The sequence below is a fragment of the Schistocerca piceifrons genome, chromosome 4, assembly GCF_021461385.2.
Source record: "Schistocerca piceifrons isolate TAMUIC-IGC-003096 chromosome 4, iqSchPice1.1, whole genome shotgun sequence".
NCBI classification, from domain to species: domain Eukaryota; kingdom Metazoa; phylum Arthropoda; class Insecta; order Orthoptera; family Acrididae; genus Schistocerca; species Schistocerca piceifrons.
Window position 1 is genome coordinate 100,408,271 of NC_060141.1, and position 18,684 is coordinate 100,426,954.

General features: G+C 40.0%; 1 protein-coding gene across 2 annotated transcripts in view; it reads left to right on the top strand.

Moving 5' to 3' along the window:
- Positions 1-18,684, top strand: part of LOC124795149 (ribosomal protein S6 kinase delta-1) — a 191,715-nt gene that overhangs the window by 76,258 nt on the left and 96,773 nt on the right. For both annotated transcript variants that reach the window (XM_047259032.1, XM_047259033.1), the window contains exon 7: positions 1,703-1,824. In XM_047259032.1, the coding sequence (XP_047114988.1) occupies positions 1,703-1,824 (122 nt within the window). The remainder of the gene's footprint in view (positions 1-1,702; positions 1,825-18,684) is intronic.

Here is an 18,684-nt window from a genome sequence, read left to right on the forward strand (position 1 = left end):
ATTTCCCACACCCTCCAGATTGCTGCTTCAGTTCTACGTGACAGTTTGGTTCTGATCTGAGCTGCTGGAGATGGCATCATGTGCGCGTGAGGTGTACGTGTGTGTGTGTGTGTGTGTGTGTGTGTGTGTGTGTGTGTGTGTGTGTGTCTTATGGTTGTGCCAATCTACAATCGACAATTTACAGCCATAAATGAAATTGTGGAATGGAGCAGGAAGTCAATGGTAGGCAGTGGAAATCTTGTAATTCCATTTTGTTAAATTTTACAGTGGAAGCAAAAATGGTTTCTTAAAAAATATATAAAGTGATACAGATAATGTTAGTACATTTGTAACTATATAGTAGAAGCCTAGTTATTGTCAAATTTGAGAAATCAAAGCACTTTCAGGTCTCTCTTTGATAATGGAGTCACTGTAATTAGAGATTTCCAGAGACAGGTGGAATTATGAGTTTTTCATTGCCTACCATCGAAGTGGCATTCACATATTTTGAGAAAACTTATGACTTTCATTGAAACTTTATTAACAATCCTTAAAAGACCTTGACTCAATCTTTGTTAGTATACTAAAGAATGTGTGAAATCAGTGCTACAGCATTTGAAACTATCCTTAGCATTATAGTGTTTGTTCTGGGAGAGTGAATGGGGAATAGACATTAATGGAACATAAGTGGCACTTCTTTGTTTTACTGCTGATTTACAGTTTGCTGCTAATAGAGATGAATTTCAACATGTATAGAACAACTGTATTCAACAGATTTGAATGTAAGCTTGAAAATCAGTCATAATAAGACTAAAATAATGTACAATAACACATCGAAAAGAATGTTGCACCTTGTAATAAAGAAGTCATAGAACCAGTTCACAAGTGTTGTAATTAGAGCAATTTAAGACAAGTGGATGGACAGCAAAAGAAACAAACAAAAGAATAAAAATGGCCTGGACTGCTTTTGGTAAACTAAATGAGACTTTCAAAACAAAACAACTAAAGTATGTAAAAAGGAAAGCCTACAATCTGCTTGTATGACCAACTGTGAAACACTTTTAACGCAAAAGCCATTCAATAATTGAGGGTTGCTTAGTAACAGATGGAAAGATTCATGTTGAAAATTATGGGAAGTACAAGAAATGAAACAAATGGATCCTGGAACAGACTGTAGTAGTACGTATACTTAGGACCTTAATGAAAATGAAGTGTAGGTCAGCAGGATATATTGCTAAGTGAATGGGTGGTAGATGGACCTAGGATGTTATGTACTGGATTTCAAGATAAAGACTGAAATGTTGACCCAGTGGAAGTTGGATGGATGACATTGGAAAATGCGCAGGAGCAATATAGGTGTGTGTAGTTAAAAAGCACAATGCATGGTCAAGTCTAGAGGAGGTCTTTATCCAGAAATGGATGTAAAATGCTGCTAATACTGCTCCTGATGAAGAGTTAAACTAGTTTTTGTAAGTCTTCTTTTTATTTTGTGTTTGTCACATCATCTTAACTAAATTTATCCACAATGAAAAAGATCACATTTATTTTTTGCATGGTCCCAGACAAAATGAACATTTTTGACCTAATCAGTATAACCCTGAGTCCGATGTCATATGAATGTAGTTAATGGGAAAATATATTTTATCAGATTTGTTGATTTCAGGTGTGCATTCATTAACTGTCTTTATCTGTTCAACATGCTTGGTGATCTTTTTTTTTACAGATGACCCAGACTCACAACGGAAAAAGTTTGTACGTGACAAAACAGCAAAATACCTCCTCCAAGCAGAAAAATTGTATAATGAAAACTTAGCACCAAAATTGAAGGAGTCTTTTCACTGGAATGTAAGCTATTTTACACAACACTTTCTTCTTATGTCTGTTGCAGTGTTGATAAGATATTTACAATAACGAATGGAAATAACAGCAGTCATTCAATTTACATATTGCTGTAAGAGAGGTTAACTGTGGTTAACACAGGTGGTCCCATAAAAAGTTTTTATATTTCAGCCAAGTAGATTAGAAACTGTCAGATTTCCTGTGTGGCATATGATCGCGAGGAAGTAATTACCATCATATAAGCTGCATTCTTTAAGATAACAAGCAAGTAATGTTCCCATTTGCAGCATTTAAGGTATTTATATATAATGGCTGGTGTTGAGCAATAAAATACAGTATTATGACCTATAGCTGCCTTGCACTCTCAGGATTTTTGACTAGAGTTGTCAGATTCTAATTTTGATGTGGTTGGTATTCATATCTACAGACATAGGCAATGTTTAACCATACTTGGTGACAATAGTAGAGAATTGGGCAGTAACAAGATTTGTTGGATATAAACCAGATTAATGGAGGATCACTTTATAGCATAAAAAAGCACATCACCCTTATTAGTAATAAGTAGCTTTCCAGGTGTGCCATAATACACAAGAATGACAGCCTTAGCTTTAGGAAAGGTTGCTGAAATATGATAGAATCTTATCAATATTGAGGGGTTGTGGCAGCAAATAACGTGATTACAGTGTTACTGTAACACTTCGACTGCTTGTTACTTGTTTTTTTATCAACCTGCAACATTTAGTGTATTCTCGTGAATATAATATTTGTCTTCCAGAAACAGTGTGTTACATAACTTATCAAAATTAAATAATCATTTAATTTCTGGTTTGTCCGAAATATTATTTTCCAGAAAGTTGTGTCCATGACAAATCAAAGGGACTGAAGAAATAACAGATTATGTTACTGTGGTATTTTGAAGTTATTGAATACATAATCTACATTTTGCAAACCATTGTTCTCAGATAATTTCCTCCACAGCATTTATGAAACATGAAATTCCCTTCAAGTTCTACTGGCGGCTTGAATTGCCATCTGTGATATCCAGTTCATTTGTTCATTTCACTTTATAGACTGGTTTAACCTTGCAGTTCAGAGAAATGGTTTATCAAAAGAAATAACTCTGGGCTAGATATCAACATGCAGTTTTTATCCTGCAATACAGTTCTTTATTGTACACAGTACAACAAATACAACTCCTGTAGATGTCCACATCATATCTTTGGAATGGCGACATTGTTGTGAAGCATACAAAGAGACATTTGTGTGACAGTGCTTTGAGAGCTTCCCTCTAGGGGATGTATGGCTGCTTAGGTTTCTTGTTGCAATGCAAAAATTTGAGCATAGCTGATGTTACATTAGCCATAGTTTCATTGGGAGAAGATAACAAACAATGAATTTTAGAGAAATGTTTGTGTTCCCTGATAAGCCAAAGGACACAATGTGAGACCTTATTTTCTCCCGACATATATAATGTTCAAATAACTTACGGGAATGCAGCCAGATAATGTCATAGACAACTGCCGATATTTCACTGGAGCATACTCTGCCAGTTTAAAGGCAAAACTGCAGCAAGTAAGTGCTGTGAATTTAAAACCGTGGTTTCCACAGAAACTCCATAAAGATAACACACACACACACACACACACACACACACACACACACACACACTCACTCACTCTCTGCGGTGGCCCAGCGTAATGTTAAGCGTTTTCGTGGACTTACTTGCTGAAGAATCTCGCTCTCTCTCTTCTTTTTTAAAAAATAGCTACTCTTGGAATATCATTCAATGCAACCAAACTTTATGACGTAAGCCCACACATTACTGGGCACCCAGGATCAGTTAATTACACATTTTTGAACACAATTAATACACAAGCTTTTATCATGGCTGGCTATCCACGTCCAGTCCATGTACTCTCAACAGCAGTTCAATGTCTACTAAACAGTCACTATCTTGAGTCACTCCATTTGTTTTTCAGCAATACAAAGCTACATTACTCTTTGCAGCTGGCCATGGAGCTTCCTGGCCATATTTGATTATTCTTGGCAGGTCGCGCTGAACACTTGCCAGCGCCGACGAATTATCTCCCTTCCAGTTTCGCCTGCACAACCAATAAATGGGTGCAGTATCCCATGCTCATCCTTATGCCCTGCTTTAAAATAACGTGTGTTCGAAACGGCTGGAACACAAGTCGCTCCAGACTTTTGTAAAATTCTGGGGGCACTACATATCCCTCCCCTTAGCTCGAACACTCGTTATTTTGCACACAACATATATTATAATAATTTCTTTTCTTAACACTTATCTTGTTACTTTGTACTACATAAAAACATTAGGTACAAAAACTCTCTTCCATCTCCAGTATTTCATTAAGCTGTTGGTAATATCATTCATAGATATCGTAGTGTGATAAACTAATAGTACAACAAGTATTATCTATTTCCAACAGATTTATCTAGTCTTGCTTCCAGGATTGGGCCAAAATAAATCCCTCCCCTTAGCCAGTTTCAAAGTTCAGGCATTATTCTGAGTCGAGTCTTTACTTTTTTTTCTTTTTTTAGAAGCTGTTGCAATGATAACCACTGGTTTTCCGGGTCTGAAAAAAATTATTTATACTGGGGGTTTTCTCTCTTTTCTATCTCCTCGTGCAGGACTCGTCTTTTCTATTAAAAAAATTTTAGAATTCAAATTTACCAGGAGAAACTTTCCACTACAATCTCAGGTCATTATACCACCCTTTCCCTTCGGGTTCCAATCTATGTAAGGGTTGATACTATGGCAACATCTTCTTCCTCATCCTTGGGTAGGTATGCCCCTTCCATTTATACAAAACTATGGTACAGGTCAATCCCCGTTTTGGTGCCCCTGCCCGCACAGTATAGGTCAGCCTCCTCTGGGTCTGCCTACCTGCCTCTCTTTCTCTCATGTCATCTATATCGGATGCGCCCTCCCTATCTTCTCTAACAATGATTCATACTCTTGCCCCTTTCGTACTCCTGTGCACACTATTTTATTTAATATTTCGTGGTAAAATTTCTATCTACCTCTCCTTTCCTCCTCCTGAGTCCTTCAGCCTACCTGCTTAAATTCTTTGCTTGTTCATTGCTTACAGCTCACTTATATAGCCTTAATAACTAAATATGTTTCGTCCATGGTTGTAACTTTATTTCTTTTCATCGGGCTATTCGGTCTGCACAATCCTATTATTCATCAGAAACTTATTTGACTCAATACCTCTGGCTTAATATCTATTTCTTTTTATCTCCATTCATATTACTTTGTACTACTATAGCTATGAACACAGGTGGATATACACTTCGTCCCCCCTTGTTCCTTTAGCTTAAGCTTACTATACCATTTCATTTGAGATGTGCAACCGTCATTACTTAGCGCATGTGCTCAAGCCTTTCCTGAGCACTACCTCCCCCCTTATCTAAGACGGTTGTTACAGCTCCCTGTGTATTACTTGTCTGCGTCTTTGTATTTAATCATTTGAGTGTGGAAGTGTGATCGTGCGTCCTGATTCTTCGGCCCACTAAGGTTCTTAGTTGAAGATTTGTAGAAATCACTGAAAAGAGAAGGACTTCAGCGATAGAAGTATATGAATGTGGACAGAGGGAAAGATAGATTGGTACTCTTAAGAGAAGTAAGAAAGGAAATAAAAGAATTGGTTGCTAAGATCGAAGAAAGAAAGAAGACAGCCCCAAATACAGGAAATCCTTCCCACCCCCCCGTTCCCCAGGATCACCACTTCGCCGGCACTTAAGTGAGAAGCTGGGGGAGGTGTAATGTTCGACGTCTCCTGCAGAACGGACATTCTCACCGTCTCCTTTGAAGTCCCAGAAGAAAAGATCTTAGCAACTCCTATGGAACGGCAAATGATGATGAACCAGTCACACTTGTTTGTGAGGTTTGTATGAAGGGCGTGGTGTGTAGGTCGTTTCTGTGCCTATGCTACCCACCCCTTTCAAAATTAGATATAAACTCTCCCCAATCACATCACACTTTACAAAAAATATAAAACATTCTATAAAAATAGAAATTATATACACTATAATCAAATAGTTATTCAGTTAATCACTTCCTCTATATTTCATACACATGTTCAGTTCATGTCATCTAGGTATCATTCTTCCTAAACAGTGCCATCATATTATATCTCCTGTTAGAATGTTACCCTGTTAGTATTATCTCATGCTTAGAGGTTACTGTTTATTGTGACTCCTTAAATTAGTCATAATCGTGTAGTCATAATTGGTCTCTTTTAATACTAATATGATAGGATAGCTTAAGGGCTATAAATAGGTTACAGGATAGTCGAAGATTTGAAGGGAGTTCGGTGTAGGAAAACTAATGTGGAAGCAACACCAAACCCAACTCGGGAACTGGCGGACGTCACTCCGCCCGTTGACACAGAACATCAACATCCCTGGGGGTTTTGTACATATCATTTTATATCCTTTAACATTATACATTCCCTTTTCCTCTCCCATCACAGGATCTACTAAATATAGGGTTTTTTGGTGTACTATTGATTGAATACGATAAGGTCCTACGTACTTCAGAAAAAAATTGTGTATTTCTTTTTTCAGTGCTGAACTTCGAAGGTGTTGTTTTACTAAGTCATCTACATGGTATTCTGGGTCAGTTGAGGTTGTATTGCTTTTATCTACCCTTTGTTGGGTGCTCCTATGTAAGTTTCTACCAACTCTTTCCTGAATGGCTTGGTGATCAGTAGTTTTTTGCTCCGGCCACATAAAACACTTAATTAGAGGTTCTCCTATAAATGGCTTGCCAACGACTTCTACGGGTGTCATTCCTGTAGACAAATGCGGTAGTTTGTTTAGAATAAGCTCAAAATATTTAATTATTTCCGCCAATGAGGTATGAGTGTCGTGGCAATAAGTGCGGCACAACCTACCAATCTCTTTCATTACTCTTTCACAAGGGTTCGAAGATAGATTATAGTTGGGTATTAAAATGTGTCATATATTTTCCCAGGCTAAAACTTCCTTAACTTCATGCCTGGTAAACTGAGGTCCATTATCAGAAAGTTTCTCCTGCATAAGCTTGAATTCTTTCCTCAACGTTTCTAAGTCTTTCTTGGTGTTATCTAAATCGGAAGTTACTATAGGCGAAGAGATATCAACACTTAGTTTCTCTTCAACCTTTTGTCCTATTAATTCTTCTACTTTGTTTTTCTAAGCCATTCAAATTTATAAGCTCTGCAGTCATGAACTTTTCTTTGAAGTTCTGCTCTACGGTTTCCACCCGTGATTTGCCCCTGAAATTTGTGCCTGTACTAAGGGGACCACTTATCTTGTTTCTGGAAATTGGTTTTTAGCACAGTTAATTCTTGTTCGACCACATTAAATGTAACATTACATACATTTTTCAAAGAGTTGTATTTTTCGTTAACTTGTGTTTCCAAATTACTATATTTACAGTCTACATCATATTCTAATTTTCGAACTAACCCTTTTAGTTTAGCTTCATTTCTTTGTCCTACATCCTTAAATAAAATACTTGTCTGTTCACTGAGGGAATCGGACAATTCTTTTTTCAATTCTTTTTTCCATTCTTGCATCTGATTACTTAGGATATTAACTTGAGCCTCTAGTTTTGTGATTCAAACTACACTTTGATAAACCTCATTAATTCGCCTAAATCTGGCCCCTGTTTTTCAATTCCCATAGCTCCAACAGACTCTACGGATTCATGTTCCTTCTCCATTGTGTTTTGTTTTGCCTTTAATCTAGTTATCATTAAAAGTACACTTGCTTATTTCCACAACCCCCCACACTTCACGAGCAATCAAAGGTCAGTAGTAGCTCACCCGGCGTCGGTGGAAGGCGGCGACGGCACCGGTGTACGGCGGCGTCAGCGTCGATGGACGTTGGCGTCGGCGTAGGTGGACGATGGCGTTGGCTTTTGTGGACGGCTGCGTCAGCGTTGGTGTACGGCAGCATCGGCGTTGGTGTGCGTCGGCGTCGGTAGACGGCGGCAGTGGCGGCGGCAATTTGAGACTAACTGCAGCTTTGTGTGATTTTCTTGATTCCCTTAATCATTTCACCATTTATCAACACGATATTTCTGGATAAGTATCGTGGAATCCTTCTTCAGCCTCGCTGTTATCGGTTGCTATGGCAACTCCCAACTGTTTTTTTCTTTTTCTTATTATATTTGCGCTTCTTTCTCAGGTCCTTTCTTTACAGTCGCCACATTCATGCGGTGGCCTGGTGTAATGTTTAGCGTTTTTGTAGACTTACTTGTTGAAGAATGCTAGTTCTGCTTTCTTGCAGCACCGTTGTCTTCTGCTAGCACCGGACGCTTCTCCGAAGATTTCACTGCTAGGAAGGAGAAATTTTCACTCTCTCGCTCTCTCTCTTCTTATTTAAAAAATACGGTACTCTTGGAAAACCATTAAATGCACCAGAACATATTTATTTCCATTTTGTAAAAAAAAAAAAAACTAAACTTTATGACGTAAGCCCACACATTACCGGAAACCAAGGATCAGTTAATCACACATTTTTGAACACAAGACTTCTGGTCAGGTGACTACAGGGTTATAAACACAAAATCAAATAGGGGTAATGCAGGAGTAGGTTTAATAGTGAATAGGAAACTAGGAGTGCAGGTAAGCTACTACAAACAGCGTAGTGAATGCATTATTGTGGAAAAGATAGATATGAAGCCCACGCCTACTACAGTAGTACAAGTTTATATGCCAATTAGCTCTGCAGATGACGAAGAAATTGAAGAAATGTATGATGAAATAAAAGAAATTATTCAGGTAGTGAAGGGAGACAAAAATTTAATAGTCATGGGTGACTGGAATTCGAGAGTAGGAAAAGGGAGAGAAGGAAACATAGTAGGTGAATAGGGATTGGGGATAAGAAATGAAAGAGGAAGCCGGCTGGTAGAGTTTTGCACAGAGCATAACTTTATCATAGCTAACACTTGGTTCAAGAATCATGAAAGAAGGTTGTATACATATAAGAATCCTGGAGATACTAGGAGGTATCAGATAGATTATATAATGGTAAGACAGAGATTTAGGAAGCAGGTTTTAAATTGTAAGACATTTTCAGGGGCAGATGTGAACTCTGACCACAATCTATTGGTTATGAACTGTAGATTAAAACTGAAGAAACTGCAAAAAGGTGGGAATTTAAGGAGATGGGACTAGGATAAACTGACTAAACCAGGGGTTGCACAGAGTTTCAGGGAGAGGATAAGCAAACAATTGACAGGAATGGAAGAAAGAAGTAAGGTAGAAGAAGAATGGGTAGCTCTGAGGGATGAAGTAGTGAAAGCAGCAGAGGAACAAGTAGGTAAAAAGACGAGGGCTAGTAGAAATCCTTGGGTAACAGAAGATGTATTGAATTTAATTGATGAAAGGAGAAAATATAAAAATGCAGTAAATGAATCAGGCAATAAGGAATACAAACGTCTCAAAAATGAGATCGACAGGAAGTGCAAAATAGCTAAGCAGGGATGGCTAGAGGACAAATGTAAGGGTGTAGAAGCGAGTATCACTAGGGGTAAGATAGATACTGCCTACAGGAAAATTAAAGAGACCTTTGGAGATAAGAGAACCACTTGCATGAGTATCAACAGCTCATACGGAAACCCAGTTCTAAGCAAAGAAGGGAAAGCAGAAAGGTGGAAGTAGTATATAGAGGGTCTATACAAGGGCGATGTACTTGAGTACAATATTATGGAAATGGAAGAGGATGTAGATGAAGATGAAATGGGAGATACGATACTGCGTGAAGAGTTTGACAGAGCACTGAAAGACCTGAGTCGAAACAAGGCCCCCGGAGTAGACAGCATTCCATTGGAACTACTGACGGCCTTGGGAGAGCCAGTCCTGACAAAACTCTACCATCTGGTGAGCAAGATGTATGAAACAGGCGAAATACCCTCAGACTTCTAGAAGAATATAATAATTTCAATCCCAAAGAAAGCAGGTGTTGACAGATGTGAAAATTACCGAACTATCAGTTTAATAAGTCACAGCTGCAAAATACTAACGCGAATTCTTTACTGATGAATGGAAAAACTAGTAGGAGCTGACCTCGGGGAAGATCAGTTTGGATTTCATAGAAATGTTGGAACACGTGAGGCAATACTGACCCTACGACTTATCTTAGAAGCTAGATTAAAGAAAGGCAAACCTACGTTTCTAGCATTTGTAGACTTAGAGAAAGCTTTTGACAATGTTGACTGGAATACTCTCTTTCAAATTCTGAAGGTGGCAGGGGTAAAATACAAGGAGCAAAAGGCTATTTACGATTTGTACAGCAACCAGATGGCAGTTATAAGGGTCGAGGGGTATGAAAAGGAAGAAGCAGTTGGGAAGGGAGTGAGACAGGGTTCTAGTCTCGCCCCGATGTTATTCAATCTGTATATTGAGCAAGCAGTGAAGGAAACAACAGAAAAATTCGGAGTAGGTATTAAAATCCACGGAGAAGAAATAAAAACTTTGAGGTTCGCCGATGACGTTGTAATTCTGTCAAAGACAGCAAAGGACTTGGAAGAGCAATTGAACGATAGTGTCTTGAAAGGAGGATATAAGATGAACATCAACAAAAGCAAAACGAGGATAATGGAATGTAGTCGAATTAAGTCGGGAGATGCTGAGGGAATTAGATTAGGAAATGAGACACTTAAAGTAGTAAAGGAGTTTTGCTATTTGGGGAGCAAAATAACTGATGATGGTCGAAGTAGAGAGGATATAAAATGTAGGCTGGCAATGGCAAGGAAAGCGTTTCTGAAGAAGAGAAATTTATTAACATCGAGTATAGATTTAAGTGTCAGGAAGTCATTTTTGAAAGTATTTGTATGGAGTGTAACCATGTATGGAAGTGAAACATGGACGATAAATAGTTTGGACAAGAAGAGAATAGAAGCTTTCAAAATGTGGTGCTACAGAAGAATGCTGAAGATTGGGTAGATCACATAACTAATGAGGAAGTACTGAATAGGATTGGGGAGAAGAGAAGTTTGTGGCACAACTTGACTAGAAGAAGGGATCAGTTGGTAGGACATGTTCTGAGGCATCAAGGGATCACCAATTTAGTATTGGGGAGCAGCATGGAGGGTAAAAATCGTAGAGGGAGACCAAGAGCTGAATACACTAAGGAGATTCAGAAGGATGTAGGTTGCGATAGGTACTGGGAGATGAAGAAGCTTGTACGGGATAGAGTAGCATGGAGAGCTGCATCAAACCAGTCTCAGGACTGAAGACCACAACAACAACATTAATACATAAGCTTTTATCATGGCTGACTATCCGCATCCAGTCCATGTACTCTCAACAGCAGTTCAGTGTCTAGTAAACAGTCACTATCTTGAGTCACTCCATTTGTTTTTCAACAATACAAAGCACATTACTCTTTGCAGCCGGCTATGGAGCTTCCGGGCCGTAGTTGATTATTCTTGGCAGGTCGAGCTGAACACTTGCCAGCGCCGACGAATTATCTCCCTTCCAATTTCGCCTGTACAAACAATAAATGGGTGCAGTATCCCATGCTCATCCTTACGCCCTGCTTTTCGTGAAATTCTGGGGGCACTACAACACACACACACACACACACACACACGCACACACTCTGAGTCACCCTCTCTCTCTCTCTCTCTCTCTCTCTCTCTCTCTCTTTCTGTAAAGACTAGTGCCATCACAAACCAAAGATAACCAGCATCAGAGATTTTTGTTGTTGTTGTTGTGTTCTTCGATCCAGACCGGTTTGATGCAGCTCTCCATGCTACCCTATTCTGTGCAAACTTCTTCATCTCCAACTATCTACTGCAACCTACAGCCTTCTGAGTCTGCTTCGTAAATTCATTGATTTTTACCCTCCACATTGCCCTCCAATACTAAATTGGTGATCCGTTGATGCCTCAGGACATGTCCTACCAACTAATCCCTTCTGCTAGTAAAGTTGTGCCACAAATTCCTCCTCTACCCAATTGTGCTCAGTACATCTTCATTAGTTACGTGATCTACCCATCTAATCTTCAGCATTCTTCTGTAGCACCGCATTTTGAAAGCTTCTATTCTCTTCCTGTCTAAACTATTTATCGTCAATGTTTCACTTCCATACATGGCTATACTCCATACAGATACTTTTAGAAAAGACTTCCTGACACTTACATCTATGCTCGATGTTAACAAATTTCTCTTCTTCAGAAACGCTTTCCTTGTCATTGCCAGATATCCTCTCTACTTCGACCATCATCAATTATTTTGCTTCCCAAATAGCAAAACTCATTTACTGTTTTAAGTGTCTCATTTCCTAATCTAATTCCCTCAGCATCACCTGATTTAATTCGACTACATTCCATTATCCTCGTCCTTTCAAGACACTGTCCATTCCATTCAACTGCTCTTCCACGTCCTTTGCTGTTTCTGACAGAATTACAATGTCATAGGCAAAACTCAAAGTCTTTATTTCTTCTCCTTGGATTTTATGTTAGTATTTTGCAACCGTGACTTACCCTAAACTAATAGTTTGGTAATTTTCACACCTGCCAACATCTGCTCTCTTTGGGATTGGATTTATTATATTCTTCTTGAAGTCTGAGGGTATTTTGCCTGTCTGATACATCTTGCTCACCATATGGTAGAGTTTGTCAGGTCTGGCTGTCCCAAGGCTATCAGTAGTTCTAATGGAATATTGTCTACTCCCGGGGCCTTGTTTCAACTTAGGTCTTTTAGTGCTCTGTCAAATTCTTCACACCGTATCTTATCTCTGATTTCATCTTCATCTACGTCCTCCTCCATTTCCATAATATTACCCTCAAGTATGTCACCCTTGTGTAGATCCTCTATGTACTCCTTCCACCTTTCTGCTTTCCCTTCTTGGCTTAGAAGTGGTTTTCCATCTGAGCTCTCGATATTCACACAAGTGGTTCTCTTTTCTCCAAAGGTCTCTTTAATTTTCCTGTAGGCAGTATCTGTCTTGCCCCTAGTCATATATGCCTCTACATCCCTACATTTGTCTTCTAGCCATCCCCGCTTAGCCATTTTGCACTTCCTGTCGATCTCATTTTTGAGACGTTTGTATTCCTTTTTGCCTGCTTCATTTACTGCATTTTAATATTTTCTCCTTTCATCAGTTAACTGCAATATCTCTTTTATTACCCAAGGATTTCTACCAGCCCTTTTTTTTCCCACCTACTTGATCCTCTACTGTCTTCGTCATTTCATCTCTCAAAGCTACCCATTCTTCTTCTACTGTATTTCATTCCCCTTTTCTTGTCAATCGTTCCCTAATGCTCTTTCTGAAACTCTGTTCAACCCCTGGTTCTTTCAGTTTATACAGGTTCCATCTCCTTAAATCCCTCCTTTTTGCAGTTCATAACCAATAGATATTGGTCAGAGCTGAAAGTGACTTTGAATTTAAAACCTGGTTCCTAAATCTGTCTTACCATTATATAATCTATCTGAAACCTTCCAGTTTGTGCTTTTTTTGTGGGATGCCACTTGCTAGGTTAGTCTCTGATCTACAGAGTGCGAGTTCTGTAGTACTGACGATGATGGTGGGTGACACCTCTCATTAATATATGCTGTTTTTTACACTGTCTTCTACAACACTCAAGATAGTTTTCTTAATAGTGCGGTAACTTTTCTGACAACTTTCGCTGTAGATTGAGACATGTCCAGCTCTGAAGATCACCCAAAACAGAGAGACTAGCGCAGCTGAAGAACTTCATCTCCCAGCCATGCCAAAACGACCTGAAGGTGTCTGAAGCATTCATTACTCTTATGTTCCTCAAAACTAGTGAAATTTAATAAACAAAAATGGTAGATTTGTAGGGTAACCATGAGAGATTGTCATACTAAAAACTGTGTGAAATACAATGAAAGTATATAAATAATAAATGAGAGAAGTTAGGTATTTTGCGCCTAACACCCTTATGTGCCTAGCAACCAGAAGCAAGTTCAGTACAATTGGCGGACTCTCCGGTACATACTGTACCATCTGCTTGTACCTCACTCCACTTTTGTACCATATGCTACTTCATGTGTATCAAGGTGCATCAAGGCGAGCTTCTAGCAAGATAAAATACTGGCAGCCACAGCCAGGAATATCTCAGTGTTAGCTATGATTAAGGTATTCTCAGTGCAAAATTCTACCAGGCAGCTTTCTTGTTCGTTCCTTACCCCCCCCCCCCCCCCCCCCCCCCCCCCCTCCCCAATTCCATATTCACCTACTGATTTTTCTTCTCTTCCTTTTCCTAGCATCGATTTCCAGTAACTCATGATTATTAACTTTTCATCTCCCTTCACTATCTGAATAATTACTTTTATCTCATGAAACATTTCTTCAATCTCTTCTTTGTGTGTGGAGCTAGTTGGCATATAAACTTGTACTGCTGCGGTAGGCATGGGCTTCGTGTCTATCTTGGCTACAATAATGACTTATCTATGCTGTTCGTAGTAGCTTACCTTTGCTCCTATTTTTTTATTCATTATTAAAGCTACTCCTGCGTTACCCCTGTTTGATTTTGTATTTATAACCCTGTATTCACCTGACCAGAAGTCTTGTTCCTCCTGCCACCAAACTTCACTAATTCCCGCTATATCTAGCTTTAACCTATCCACTTCCCTTTTTAGATTTTCTAACCTACCTACCTGATTAAGGGATATGACATTTCACACTCTGATCTGCAGAACACCAGTTTTGTTTCTCTTGATAATGATATCCTCCTGAGTAATCTCCGCCCGGAGATCCAAATGGGGGACTGTTTTACCTCCAGAATGTTTTACCCAAGAGGACGCCATCATCATTTAACCATTCAGTAAAGGTGCATGCCCTCGGGAAATATTATGGCTGTAGTTCCCCCTTGCTTTCAGCTGTTTGCAGTACCAGCACAGCAAGGTTAATGTTACACAGCCAGATCAGTCAACCATCCAGACTGTTGCCCCTGCAACTACAGAAGGGGCTGCTGCCCCTCTTCAGGAACCACGGGTTTGTCTGGCCTGTCACAGATACCTCTCCATTGTGGTTGCACTTACGGTACGGCTCTCTGTATTGCTGAGACACCCTAGCCTCCCCACCAATGGCAAGGTCCACGGTTCATCAGAGATTATCGATAATGAAATTAATAATCAATGGGTGAGGTAGCACAAGCTCTGCCCCTCTGGTTTTTGGCAAATGAGAGAGCAGCATTTCATGCAGAATTCAAACAAAACCGCCATCTCTATTTATAAGGTTACTTTATAATTTAATTTGAACAGCTTCCTTAATAACACTATCCCAATAGCTGGAAATGCGTGCTAGAATCTCTATATTGTTGTATGCCATAGGATGACCATTTATTTGTCAGCTGTTTTAAGCATGTGTGCTGCTTTTGCTCACTACACCGGTCCTCCACAGTCCTCGTAGTTTGATAATCTTTCTGTGGAATCCAAGATTTTAAATTTGCTTCACAGTGACATGTTAAAATATGACCTCTCAATTTGGCCTGGAGGGAAAACTAGAAAGGGCTAAACCAATAAGGATTTGGCACAGTTCATTCACTGGTATAACATACAGATTTTTTGGCACATACTGTAGTACATTAAACCTAAACTCGATTAAGAATTTAATTAAACAACAGTTAATTTTAACACTGAACAATAGTCAGTGATGGCAGAAAATGTCAGTTATAACTCGTACGTAGTCACTGCTTGCCAGACCATGAGGTAAAAGAGAAACTTAAGGCAAATTTAAACAGCCATAAAAATTACTAAAACTTCATGAGCAGAAGACACCAATAAAAAATTTTTTATTAAAAAATTGTGGCCACACAATACGCCACCGCCAAAAAGTTCTCATACTAAAACACAAAGTGACCAAAGGAGGAGAACAAAAGGTTTAAAACATCATAAAACGGACATAGTAGCTAGGCATACAGGATTCCACAATAATATTCAAATAATTAAAATTTACATTAAATAAGAATGACTGTTGAGATCTCAACTACTAGTAATTTTTTTAAATAACTTAAAGAAGCAATAAGCTTATAAAAAGTGGGCCTTTTTTAATTAAAAATTAGAATGAATCTAAATTTGCTCTAAAATTTCAACTTAACTTCAAACAGCAACATTAAAGGCCATGGCTGTGATTGGAAGAAATAACAATGTAGAAGATGAACAGTGCGAGCTTTTGCTGCCCAAGGCTTGTGCACAGAATCACATAAACAGCCGACTGAGCCCAGAATGAGTGGGACTGTCAATCCAGAGGGAGCTGTGCTTGCTGGCAACATCTTAGAGCCAAAGATAAGAACATATTGATATCAGTACACTACAACAAGCTACCATGGCTCACACAGCACTTAACTTGCCGCAGTTTTGCAGTGAAAATGGCAGGGTGTGCTACTGTCAAAATATCCCCCCCCCCCCAGTTGGCTCACCAATCTTTGGTTAGTTCATGCTTGGCTGACACAGGTCCCCAACAGTTACAGCACCTTTTCCCTGCACCTTTTCCCTTCTGTGCTGCCTTTCTATCCTCTTGCTATTCTTTTTCCTCTCCCTTGGGGAACATGTCTGGGATATTTTTGGGAATGTGCTCTGAAGTTTTAGTAGCCTGACATCAGAAAGGGTCCTCCAACGTTTTTTCTTTCATTCATTCATTCATTCATTCTACATCTCCTGTCCTTCCTCTGCTTTGGTGTTTGAGGTTCCTCTTTGTCTCTACTTCCTCTCTGTGCACTCCTGAAGGCCGGCCCATGCATCTGACATGCAACAGATGACTTGGTAACGTGTAATTGCCAGCCCTGGGTCGACAGGTAGGGTTCGCGGGTACCCCCTGGTATAGATCAGGCCCAGGAAGGGGTGATTGCCTGAGCTGTTACCTTCCCAAACTGACAGTTGGTCCATCTGTCAGGAGCTCAGGAGGTGTGATCTGGGGTGTGAGCAATCACCTATGGCAGGTGAGCCCTCCTTTGATGGGAACCCCAGTTGGAGGGAGCATTCCATGGGAGACACTGGCAATTTGGGGGGGGGGGGGGGGGGGGATTTTCTTGCAATGAGCTGATCACCGTCTCGGTCTATGTCTATGAGCGGTAAATAGAATGAGCCTAAAGATTCCAAGACTGTATCTGCTGTACCTTGGTTTCTCATGGTATCACATACTGAAGGAGGTCAGTCCTTTGCTACAGTTAATCCGCATATAATTCAGAAAGGTGTTGATGCAATTGCTGGCCCTGCAAAATCCTGCTCTCATTTACATAATAGCACTTTGCTTTTGGAGACAAATTGCGATTCTCAAGCCCAGCAACTGCTTGCAGCTTTGCTCCTCCCTGGCTATCGTGTTCATGTTGAGCCCCATCGAGCATTATTTACACTATTTGTTATTATTTATTTTTTACTTTTTATTATTAATTATTATTTTTTATTATTTGTTATTTTTTATTATTTATGCTAGGCTGCTTGATGTTCTGACTGAGGGAGAAACCCTAAACTTGTCTCTCTCAACAAGGCATCACTGCAGCCCATTCAGTAATTAAAAAGGTTGATGCAATCTTAGTGCCTACACACATTCTTTTTCTCATGTTTGATAGAAGAGTAGTGCTTCCATCAAAGATCAAAGAAGGCTATGAAGTCATTACAGTCTGACCTTACATTCCTAACCCAATGCACTACCACCACTGTCAGCATTACATCTACACTCGAATGTCCTGTCGAAACATGACCAGATGTGTTACAAGTGGTAGGGATGCTGACAAGGGCGATTGCGTGCCGCCTCCTCCCCACTGTATCAATTGCAATTGCGACCGTACAGCCTCATCCTGAGAATGTCCAGTGTATCTCAATGAGTGTGCCTTCTAGGAGATCTGGGTTAAGGAAAAATTGCCTTACCCTGTTGCTCGCAAGTTGTTGGCTACTCAAAAACCCTGTTTTTTTACCAACTGGCACTTACAGTACTGTTCTTGCTACATCTTGCTCCATGAAGGACACAGCCACACAGACTTGTGACCTCAAATTGTAAAACCACCCAGTGTCATGGTGGCAGCCCATTCTTCTCCTCCAACAGCTGTGCAACAAGCCACCACATCTTCACCTCCAGTAGCGAAATCACCTGATACGTGACTGGCAGGCTGGAAGGGACAGAGGAATATTCCTGCAAAGACTTTCTACATTCCTCCAGCCAACAAACATCTTAAACTTCATCTGACAACCAGAAAGACTTCAAGAAATCAAACAAAGACAGGGAGAATGCCGGTGGCTCTGTAGATCTCAAGGAAAAGGTCCTCCAGCCTGTGTGACCTGTAGGAGTGAGTCTTTAAAGGCTGGCACTCTACAGCCACTAGGACAACCCTTCATTTTTTCCCTTCTCCTCTTTCCCTGTCATGAGACTCCTCCAATAGAATGTTCGCAGCATTAGATCCAACATGGAGGAATTACAGCTGCTCTTGGAATCAAAGCATCCACTTGTTTTCTGCCTCCAGGAAACAAAACTGCATCCTCGTGACCACTTTGACGTCTCTCAGTTCTTTCTGGCCCGCTTTGACATTCTTCCCGAGGACGGCATTCCATCTCACGCTGCTCATCGGGAATGATTTTCGTAATCAAACCATCTTGCTGAACACCCAGCTGCAAGCTGATGCAGACTGTATTTTCTTTCCTTGCTTCACCTTTTCTCCTTGTATGGTCCACATCCCTCCATCATTCGGTGTCATCACGGAAAACTTCATTCAGCTTATTAGTCAACTATCTAACCCTGTTTCACTGCTCAGTGACTTTAATGCACACCATCCCCTCGGGCTTTTCCAGAACCTGTCCAAGAGGTGCCCTCTTGGCTGACCTCAGTCAACTCAACCTCATCTGCCTTAACACTGGAGGACCTGCGTTAATGTCAGACTCCATG